The sequence below is a fragment of the Symphalangus syndactylus genome, chromosome X, assembly GCF_028878055.3.
Source record: "Symphalangus syndactylus isolate Jambi chromosome X, NHGRI_mSymSyn1-v2.1_pri, whole genome shotgun sequence".
Lineage (NCBI taxonomy): Eukaryota > Metazoa > Chordata > Mammalia > Primates > Hylobatidae > Symphalangus > Symphalangus syndactylus.
In genome coordinates, this window is record NC_072447.2 from 118,454,795 (window position 1) to 118,466,922 (window position 12,128).

At 34.9% G+C, this 12,128-nt stretch overlaps 1 protein-coding gene across 1 annotated transcript in view; it reads left to right on the top strand.

Moving 5' to 3' along the window:
* HTR2C (5-hydroxytryptamine receptor 2C) overlaps positions 1 to 12,128 on the top strand; it is a 329,139-nt gene that overhangs the window by 247,234 nt on the left and 69,777 nt on the right. The window contains exon 5 of the mRNA XM_055268258.2: positions 11,785 to 11,985. Coding sequence (XP_055124233.1) covers positions 11,785 to 11,985 — 201 coding nt within the window. The remainder of the gene's footprint in view (positions 1 to 11,784; positions 11,986 to 12,128) is intronic.

Genomic DNA, 12,128 nt, shown 5'->3' on the forward strand with positions numbered 1-12,128 from the left:
TAAATCCAGTATAGTTTTTAGAAGAGTCTCAGATTTGCTAGTCCTACAGTCAAATCACTAATAAACAAGAGATCATTTTATACCTTGTTTTCCAAAGTTATACAAGTTAGTTTATACTCTTATCATAGTGAAAGTTAATAGCATAATGATAATGAGTAATGGGGTAAACTGGCATCTTGTCCAATTTCTAAACTTAATGTAATTGAAATACATTTACTGTATTGCTGTTTATAATATTTGTTGTAGGTTCTTAGTAAGTTATCTTTATCAAAATTAAGGGTACTGCCTTTATCCCTTCATCATTAAAATTTTAATTAGGAATGGCTTCTGTATTTAATCAAGTTACTCTTCAATATCTGTTAAAAGACCAAAAATTTCTTCACAAATGCTAATATAAGGGATTATATTGGTAGATTTCATGATGATAAATCACCTTAGCATTCCTGGAAGAATTCTTGTTTTTTCTGATGTGTTTTTCTTTTGATACTTTATGGGGCTTTATTTGTTAATATTTTATTTTGAACTTTGAATCTATAATAATGAATGCTATTTTCTCTAGTCTCCTTTTTTAGTGTTTTTCAAGTTTTGCTATATTGACACTATATTGTTTTATAAAATGTACTGAGGAATTTTTAAACTTTCATGGCTATTCATCTTTTCATATATGTTAACTTAAAGAAATCAATTATAATTTTTTGTTTCCAAGTCCTAGCTTTGGGATTACTTCACAGTTGCCCCCACATTCCCATACATCTTAATTAAATTATCAGAATACTGAACTTTTATTCTTTTCTCAAAGGCAAAGATTGTCTACATTACTTCATGAAAATAAAGTCCTTTTGTATTTTCTTTGAACAGAAGAACTGAAAGATTAATGTCTTATATTCAATCTTTGCCTTTTTTATTATTGGTGGGGATACCTGTGATTGTTGGAGTTATTAAAAATCATGTAACATTTGAATGAATGAACAAACATATAAAAATGTCTTATGAAGCACTATACACAATTTTTTGCCCCTGAAAATAAGATTTCGTTTCGCTCAACTATGAATTGGACTCCCCTATAGAAAGTGTGCTATAGCCTCTTGGCTATGCAACTCCCTTCAAACCTTTTACATATTAATTGTATAAAATATTGCTGGCTCACATAATTCCACACATTGTTCTATGCACTATGGATAATGGAAAAATAAACAATAATTACTGACCCAATGGAGCTTATGTTCTAATGGTTATGGCAACAGAATTCTCCACATAGTGATAATCAGGAGATACTTGTGCATTTGAAGCACAATTGGCAACATAATTTCTGCAAGTGAAACATGTCAAGGAGAATACACAAACCCTCCACACAATCAACTTCCATGGTGGATACAATCTGAGGGAGTTATAGGAAAATGATGAACAATAATGAACTTTTGGTTAAAAGAACTTCTCGTGATGTATTTCCTTTCCTTATTGCACTGGTTGAATTCTAATAATTGGTAGTTTGATTTCTAGTATGGCCATATAAGCACTTCTATTGTTAACCTTTTGGCAAATAAAAGCTACTAACTTGGAACAAAACACAAAGAACAACTACCTTAAGGTATTGGACAGGAATCCAAAACGGAGATATTGGCAATCACAACACTTGGAAGAAAGAAACAACAGAGGTTGAGTTTCCAACTTTCAAGACTTATAGCTTAAGAGGAAGATGCAGTTTCTGCCATGAGAGGTGGCTAAAACTCCAATAAAAAAATCTTTAGTTTTTTTGGTTGGGTGTGGGGGCTTTTTATGCCTGTAATCCCAGCACTTTGGGAAGCCAAGACAGGTGGATCACTTGAGGCCAGGAGTTAGAGACCCACCTGGGCAACATGGCAAAACCCCATCTCTACAAAAAATACAAAAATTAGCCAGGCAGGGTGGCCGGTGCCCATAGTCCCAGCTACTCAGGAGGCTGAGATAAGACGATAGTTTGAGCCTGGGAGGTGGAGATTGCAGTGAGCTGAAATAGTGTCACGGCACACCAGCCTGGGTGACAGAGCCAGATCCTGTCTCAAAAACAAAACAAAACAAAAAGTCTTCAGTTTTTATGGCCTAAAGAACCTGAGGAATTTGCAAAACTGGAAGGTGAAGGAGCACCTAGGAAAAGGTAAAGATAGAGAGAACCACAAATTCTTCTCTGGGAAACTATAAACTCTGCCTAAATCTCTAGATGACATTTAAACCATGCTTGTCTGGGATATCCTGCAAGCAACCTAAGAAATGATAAATGAACTGAATTGACATTTGAGCTGTAGCCCAAATGAAAGAGATTGCAGTTTGAGTCCAACCAAGCTGATTGCTGGAAAAAAACAAAAACAAAAACACCAATACTCTTTGGAGCAAAAGAACCAAATCCAGCATCTCAACGACATGGCATTCACAATGTTTAGTTTACAATCTAAAATATTTTACTTTAAGAAGAAACAGGGAAAGACAACTCATTCACATACACACTAACACACACACACATATATACACACACACAACTTCTAAGAGACCTATCCTGAGAATATGCAGATGTTAAAATTCACAGAGAAAGATTTTATTGCTGCTATTATATTTATATCAATACCATCAAAGAAAATATGCTCATAATTATTGAAAATGGAAAACCTCAGAAGATAAATAAAAACAACAAAAATAATTGAATGGCAATTTGTGGGCTAAAAAATAATATATGAAATATAAAATTATCCTGGATGAGTTTAACAGTATAATGGAGATGACAGAAAAAAAAGCCAGTGCATTTGAAGATAGATCTATGGAAATCATCTGAAATTAAGATCAGAGCGAAACACATTGAGAAGGAAAAGAATGGACTCTCAGGAATCTGTGAAACAATATCAAATGCTCTAACATGCATGTGATTTGAGACCCAGAGAATGAGAGGGAAAATGGGACCAAAAACTATTTGCAAAAAAATAAGGACTGAAAATTTTTCAAATTTGGTGAAAGCCATAAGTTTATAGACTCATGAAGCTCAGCAAATACCAAGCATCATAAGTATAAATTCTAATGATTAAGAAAATCTTACTATCCAAATACGTATGAATAATTCACATAGATTGAAGCAGCACCATTTGTAATGGAAAAGCGAAAAATGGCAATTTTACTGCCTTTAATAGACATCTAAGAACGTGTTATATACTGGTGAAGGTTGAGAATGTTGCCAACCTAAACAAGAGTATTATAAAAGAATAATGAGTTATACAAGATCTCTTATTAATGGGCAATGATGTTCACATTAAAAGTAGAGGGGTTTGATCACTGCTTCATTATTATCAAGAATGAAGCACCAGTTCATCAGTCTGTATCTTGACATATCCTTCAGCCCATTCTGGAAGAAACCAAAAATGTCCAGTGGAAGGATGCTGGTTAACCTTCCAGAATATTTCAACAGCCACATTTCACCTTACTTTTCCTTACTTCTCCAAGAAACAAGATCCTGAATTGTTTATCCTGTAAGGTAGTCATGCCTACTAAGGTTGCATAGGAGAAGAGCCCAGTATCTAAGATAATTCTAACAACTCCAGCAGACTAGAATATGACACATTGTAAAACAATTCACCAACAGCAGATTTAAAAGTTGATTTTTTGCCTGATTCAATTGCTAGATTCTAGATGCCAATGTCATTACAAAAAGTTTAAACTTTTACTGATACTCCAATATGGAAACTTTAGCACTACTGAAAATAGTTTAGATCTCAAGTTTTCAAGTAAGAATACCAATGTTAAAAACAACTTACTTGGGGCTGGGCGCGGTGGCTCATGCCTGTAGTCCCAGCACTTTGGGAGGCCGAGGCAGGCCGATCATGAGGTCAGGAGATCGAGACCATCCTGGCTAACAAGGTGAAACCCTGTCTCTACTAAAAATACAAAAAATTCACCGGGTGTGGTGGCGGGCGCCTGTAGTCCCAGCTACTCCAGAGGCCGAGGCAGGAGAATGGCTTGAACCCGGGAGGCAGAGCCTGCAGTGGGCTGAGATCGTGCCACTGCACTCCAGCCTGGGTGACCGAGCGAGACTCCGTCTCAAAAAAAAAAAAAAAAGAAAAGTTTACTTGGAATGTTCTGCTAATTTTGGCACCAGCTCAAAGTCAGACTTAATGCCACACCAGACTATCATGAAAATGGCAATAGTAATTCATCTGGTAACTGTTAAAAGTAAAAATAACAAGAGTTTCTGCCACTTATTAATCTTTACTTCTAGTATCTAACAAAATGTTTGGCATATAGAAAACAAATAGCTAACATAGGGTAAATTAAGGAATAAATAGGTAACATTAAAGTAATTTATATGAGGAGGAACTTTAGTGTTCTGTCTCTCCAAAAGAGCAACAAAATGACCTGGAAATAGTTGTCAGAATCAACTATTATGAAACTCACACATCAAATCAAAAATTTAAAACAAACAAGGTAATGCTAAATGAAGAAGAAACCCACTGCTTTGCAGTAAGGGAGCACTGTAGCATTTTGAGCTGCCTGCTACCATATCCAATTTCCAGATATGCAGCTAATTTGAGGATGAAAGCCTGCACTCCTGATGCAAGTTGCTAGTGCCAAAGAAATACAGATCTTTTCCTCAAAGAAATGTGCTTGTCTTTTTAGACTTCTCTATGGCACCCTGAAGGATGGGACAGTAACTTCCTTTGTTTTGCCTGACTCAGAGCATTTCCAGGGCTCAGATGATGTTCTGGTTGGAGTTTACCAAAAGTATTAAAAGGCACAAGCATTGTTTGCAACAGACTAGGACAAGTAACACTAGACCACACAAACAAGAAACAGGTTGAATGGCCTGGGAAGAAAGAGGTTGGGAATGGAGATACGTTGGGAAAGAAAACTTTATTTTTAAGGAACTCAAGTATAACAGAATGGAAAAAGCTACACATGGCATGCCTAAGGATGTCAGAATGCTTAGAAAAAGCCTGGAAAGACACTATTCTTCCACCTGTGGCTGGGCTGTCCATCAGCCTCTGAGATTCTGCTGAAGTATAAAGTTGGGCTAAGGCAGAGTTATAAACAACCTCATTAAGCATTGAAAGAAGGTCCCAAACAGACCCACCCTGCAAAAAGTAAGAAAGCATTCATTCCTTTTTTTTTCTTTGCCTACCGGTACTTAAGAAACCTCTGTAAAAGTGCTAGGTAACCACCAAACTAACAGGATGCTGATTTTAGCTGCCACAGAAGACCAAGAAAAAAGAAAACAGACTTTATAAAAATAGTTTTGAAAAATCACTAAACAGGCAAACAAAATCAGTCCACAACAAATAGCAACAACTTCAGGAAGGGAAGAAAATCTGATTTACAGATCTGCCACATTGTAATATTAAGATGTCCAAGTTTTACCAAGATTAAAAAGCATGCAAATAAACTAGAAAATATGACCTATTTTCAGAAAACAGAATAGAAACTGATCATGAGGAAGCCCAAGCACTGGACTTAATAGACAAAGACTTTACATCAACTGTCTCAAATGTACTCAAAGAGCTGAAGGAAACCGTGGAGTAAGAATTAAAGCAAACCAGAAGAACAATGTCTCAAGGAATAGAGAATATAATTAAAGGGATAAAATTATAAAAAAAAAAAATGGAAATATGGCGGCTAAAAACTATAATAACTGAAATGAAAAATTCCCATGAGGGAATCGACAGCAGACTTTAGCAGACAGAAGAAAGAATCAGAGGACATGAAGATAGGTCAATTGTGATTATCCAGTCCAAGGAGCATAAAGAGAAAATAATAAAGAAAAATGAACAATGCCTAAGGGACCTTTGAGACACTATCAAGTTTACCAATACATGCACAATGGGATTTCCAGGAGATGAGAGATTAAAAGGATCAGAAAAAAAATATTTGAAGAAATAATGGCCACAAACTTTCCAACTTTGAATAAAGACATGACTATAAATCCAGGAAGCTCAATGAACTCTAAGCAAGAATTACTCCACAATATCCAAACCAATGCGCAGTATAATCAAACTCTTGAAAGGCAAAGAGAGAATCTTAAAAGCTGCAACAGACAAGCATCTCATCACATACAAATTATCTTTAACAAGATTAACAGTGAATTTCTCTTCAGAAACCATGGAGGCCAGAAGCAGTGAGACGACATAGTTAAAGTGCTGAAAGAAAAATTGTCAACTAAATGCTCTAAATCTGGCAAAGCTATCCTTCAAAAATAGAGAAATTAAAACACTCCTGGTAAAAGAGCAAAAACAAAAAATCAGAGAGAGTTAATTACTAGTGGACCTACCCTAAAAAAAATGCTAAAGGGAGTCCTTCAGGATGCAATGAAAGGACACCAAAAAGTACCTTGAAGGCGTATAAAGAAATAAAAAACGACAAAAGTAGCTACAAAGCAAATATAAAATCCAGTGGAATTGTACTATGGGTTTCTTACACCTGTTTTGACTTTCTATTTCCTTTAAAAGGCAAATACATAAAACAATAATTATAAATCTATATTAATGAGCACCAAATGTATAAAAAATGTAATTTATGACAATAGCAACACAAAAAAGGATGAAGATGTAAAGAAGCAAAATGTTTGTATACTATTGAAACTAAGTATCTATAATTGAAACTTGATTGTTATGGAAGAAAGATTATAATTGTAATCCCCAGGTTAAGCAAAGTAAGCAATTAAAATAATACAAAGAGAAAGAGACAAGAAGAGAATCCCTACAAAAAAATCAGTTAATCACAAAAAAATCACTTAATCACAAATGAAGGCAGTGACAGAAAAAAATGATAGTATATGTTATAGATAAAATGGTGCAAGTGTCTTTTCTTTACTGTAATTACTTTAAATGTGAAGGAATTAAATTTTCCAGTTAAAAGGCAGACACTAGCAAAATGGATAAAAATACATGACCCAATTATATGCTTTCAGTAAGAGACTCACTTTAGACATAAGGACACGTGTGTTGAAAGGATGGAAAAAGATATTCCATACAAACAGTAACCAAAAGAGAGTTGAGGTGGCTGAACTTGTCAGACAAAATAGAACTTATGAAGAAAGTTGTTGTGAATGACAAAGAAGAACATCATCTATTGATTTCAAGCCATCAAGAACATATAGCAATTATAAACATATATGTACCTAACAACAGAGCCCAACAATTACAGGAAATGAAAAATAAAGAATTAAAGGGAGAAAAAGGTAGATCTATAATAATATTTGGAGATATCAATACTCTATTTTCAATAATGGACAGAACAACAAGACAGAAAATCAATGAGAAAAATAGAGGACTTGAACAACACTATAAAACAACTAATTCTAACAGACAGATACAGAACATTCCATCTAATAACAACAATAAATACAGTTTTTCTCATGTGCACATGGAACATTCTCTGGGATGGACCATAAGTTTTATCACAAAACAAATGTCAATACATTTAAAATATTATTATTATTCATAGTATCCTAATACATTTAAAATATTATTATTCAAAGTAGAAATCAGTAGTAGAAAGACAACTAAAAAATGTACAAATATGCAAAAATTAAACAATATTAAACAACCAATAAGTGAAAGAAGAAAATACAAATGAAATTCAAAAATATTTTGAGAATGGCAGAATAAAAACTTAATATACCAAAAAATTATGGGATGCATCAAAAGCCATGCTCAGAGGGAAATTTATACCTGTAAATGGCTGCATTTAAAAATAAAATGAACTCAATTAATGACCTAACTTTATACCATAAGAAACTAGAAAAGAAGAGCAAGTTTAACCCAAACTCACGAAATAACTGAAATGATGAAGATTAAAGTGGATATATTAAAAATAGAGAATAGGAAAAATATAAAGACAATTAATAAAACCAAAAGTTGTTTTTCTTTTTTTGAAAAGATCAAAAAAGTTGACAAATCTTTATATAGACAGACTAAGGAAAAAAGAGAAGACACAGATTACTAAAATCAGAAATGAAAGTGGGGGCATTACTACTAACCTTACAGAAATTAATAGGATTGGCTGGCCAATCCTCCTGGTGTGGTATCTCATGCCTGTAATCCTCGCACCTTGGGAGGCCAAGGTGGGAGGATTACTTGAGCCCATGAGTTCAAGACCAGGCTAGGCAACATGGTGAAAACCCATCTCTACAAAAAAATTTTAAAAATTAGACTGGTATGGTGCCACATGCTTGTGGCCCCAGCTACTCAGGAGGCTTAGTTAGGAAGATTGCTTGAGCCCAGGAGGTTGAGACTGCAGTGAGCCATTATTACACCACTGCAAACTAGCCTGGACAGCAGAGCAAGATCCTATCTCAAAAAAAATTAGAAGGATTGTAAAACAATACAATGAACAATTATATACCAGTAAATTAAATAACCTGGATGAAATGTAAAAATTTCTAAAAACACACGCGCTACCAAAAGTGACTCAAGGAGAAATAGAGACTCTAAAGAATCATATAAAAAGTAACAACATTGAATCAGTGATCAAATACCTCTTAACAATGAAAGCTCAAGACAAGAAGTTTTCCTTTTGAATTTCACCAAACATTTCAAAAATCAACACCAATTCTTCTCAAACTCTTCTAAAAAATAGAAGATGAAGAAACATTTTATAATATATTCTATTAGACCAGCATTATCTTAATATCAAGCTAGCTAAAGACATTACAAGAAAAGTATAAATTACTATTGTTTATTAATATAAATGCAAAAATCTTCAATAAAATACTAGCAAACTAAATTCAGCACCATATTATATACCCATTACAACAAGAGATTTATCTCAGGGATGCAAGAAGGATTCAACATCCAGAAACTAATCAATGTAATGTATCACATTAATAGAATGAAGGTATGCAAACCACATGATTATGTCAATTGATGCAGAAAAAGCATTTGCAAAAGTCCATCACTTTTTTATGATAAAAAATTTTCAACAAGCTAGGAATAAAAGAAAATTTCCTTGACAGGCATTTATAAAAAACAAAAATAAAAACAAAACCCAGTCAATAGTGAAAGACTGATTTTACTCTAAGATCAGGGAAAAAAGGCAGAATGCCCACCTTCATTACTTCTATTTATCATGGTGCTGAAAATTCCATGTAGAGAAATTAGGCAAAGAGAGGAAATAAAAGGGAGAGGAAAATTGGAAAAGAATAAATAAAATTATTTCTATTTGCAGAAGACATTATCTTATATATGGAAAATCCCAAAGAGTCAACACAAAACATAGATCTAATAAATGAATTCAGCAAAGTTGCAGGACAGTTGTAGTTCTATACACAGCGATGAACAATCCATGAAAGAGTTTAAGAAAACAATTCTATTTACAACAGCTTCCAAAAAAAAAACTCAATTGATAACAGCATCAGCCGCAAAGAAGAATTAAGTATTGATACATGCTATGAAATAGATAAACCTCAAAAATATTAGCTAGGTGAAAGAAGCCAGACCCAAAAAGTCACAAATTGTATGATTCTATTTATATGAAATATCCAAATTAGTTAAATCCATAAAGATAGAAAGCAAATTAGAGATTGCCAGGGGCTGGTTGATGGGAGAATGGGGAGTAACTGCTTAACAGTATGCGGTTTCCTTTTGGAGTGATGAAATGTTTCTGAACTAGAGACAGGTGCTGGTTGCACAATATTGTGAATGTACTAGATGACATTGAATTGTACACTTTAAAGAGATTAATTTTATGTTGTGTAAATTTTTACCTCAATAAAATGTATCTCACGCTGAAGGTATCATTATCATGATCATCATCATCATCACTATGGAAAATAATGCTTCCTAAATATCACTTTCTTTAAAAGGTTTAGAGCATTTTTTCATGTGTTTTTTGGCTGCATAAATGTCTTCTTTTGAGAAGTGTCTGTTCATGTCCTTCGCCCACTTTTTGATGGGGTTGTTTGTTTTTTTCTTGTAAATTTGTTTGAGTTCATTGTAGATTCTGGATATTAGCCCTTTGTCAGATGAGTAGGTTGCAAAAATTTTCTCCCATTCTGTAGGCTGCCTGTTCACTCTGATGGTAGTTTTTTTTTCTGTGCAGAAGCTCTTTAGTTGATTTAGATCCCATTTGTCAATTTTGGCTTTTGTTGCCATTGCTTTTGGTGTTTTAGACATGAAGTCCTTGCCCACGCCTATGTCCTGAATGGTATTGCCTAGGTTTTCTTGTAGGATTTTAATGGTTTTAGGTCTAACATGTAAGTCTTTAATCCATCTTGAATTAATTTTTGTATAAGGTGTAAGGAAGGGATCCAGTTTCAGCTTTCTACATATGGCTAGCCAGTTTTCCCAGCACCATTTATTAAATAGGGAATCCTTTCCCCATTTCTTGTTTTTGTCAGGTTTGTCAAAGATCAGATAGTTGTAGATATGCAGCATTATTTCTGAGGGCTCTGTTCTGTTCCATTGATCTATGTCTCTGTTGTGGTACCAGTACCATGCTGTTTTGGTTACTGTAGCCTTGTAGTATAGTTTGAAGTCAGGTAGCGTGATGCCTCCAGCTTTGTTCTTTTGGCTTAGGATTGACTTGGCGATGCGGGCTCTTTTTTGGTTCCATATGAACTTTAAAGTAGTTTTTTCCAATTCTGTGAAGAAAGTCATTGACAGCTTGATGGGGATGGCATTGAATCTATAAATTACCTTGGGCAGTATGGCCATTTTCACGATATTGATTCTTCCAACCCACGAGCATGGAACGTTCTTCCATTTGTTTGTATCCTCTTTTATTTCACTGAGCAGTGGTTTGTAGTTCTCCTTGAAGAGGTCCTTCACATCCTTTGTAAGTTGGATTCCTAGGTATTTTATTCTCTTTGAAGCAATTGTGAATGGGAGTTCACTCATGATTTGGCTCTCTGTTTGTCTGTGATTGGTGTACAAGCTCATCATCACTGGCCATCAGAGAAATGCAAATCAAAACCACAATGAGATACCATCTCACACCAGTTAGAATGGCCATCATTAAAAAGTCAGGAAACAACAGGTGCTGGAGAGGATGTGGAGAAATAGGAACACGTTTACACTGTTGGTGGGACTGTAAACTAGTTCAACCATTGTGGAAGTCAGTGTGGCGATTCCTCAGGGATCTAGAACTAGAAATATCATCTGACCCAGCCATCCCATTACTGGGTATATACCCAAAGGACTATAAATCATGCTGCTATAAAGACACATGCACACGTATGTTTATTGCAGCACTATTCACAATAGCAAAGACTTGGAACCAACCCAAATGTCCAACAACGATAGACTAGATTAAGAAAATGTGGCACATATACACCATAGAATACTATGCAGCCATAAAAATGATGAGTTCATGTCCTTTGTAGGGACATGGATGAAACTGGAAACCATCATTCTCAGTAAACTATCGCAAGGACAAAAAACCAAACACCATGGCTTCTTGGCCTTTTGGCTAAGATCAAGTGTAAAAAACCAAGCACTGCATGTTCTCACTCATAGGTGGGAATTGAACAATGAGAACTCATGGACACAGGAAGGGGAACATCACACTCCGGGGACTGTTGTGGGGTGGGGGGAGGGGGGAGGGACAGCATTAGAAGATATACCTAATGCTAAATGACGAGTTAATGGGTGCAGCAAAACAACGTGGCACATGGATACATATGTAACAAACCTGCACATTGTGCACATGTACCCTAAAACCTAAAGTATAATTAAAAAAAGGTTTAGATTATGAGAAAATATAAGCAGACTAAAATTTAAGACTGTAGTCAGTACAATTTGGATGACATGTTCTCGTCTTCTCTCTGTTCTCTTTCAGATTATGTCTGGCCACTACCTAGATATTTGTGCCCCGTCTGGATTTCTTTAGATGTTTTATTTTCAACAGCGTCCATCATGCACCTCTGCGCTATATCGCTGGATCGGTATGTAGCAATACGTAATCCTATTGAGCATAGCCGTTTCAATTCGCGGACTAAGGCCATCATGAAGATTGCTATTGTTTGGGCAATTTCTATAGGTAAATAAAACTTTTTGGCCATAAGAATTGCAGCGGCTATGCTCAATACTTTCGGATTATGTACTGTGAACAACGTACAGACGTCGACTGGTAACATTTGCGTTTGATCGGGTTCTTTTATTAATTATTCTTAACCTATTTAT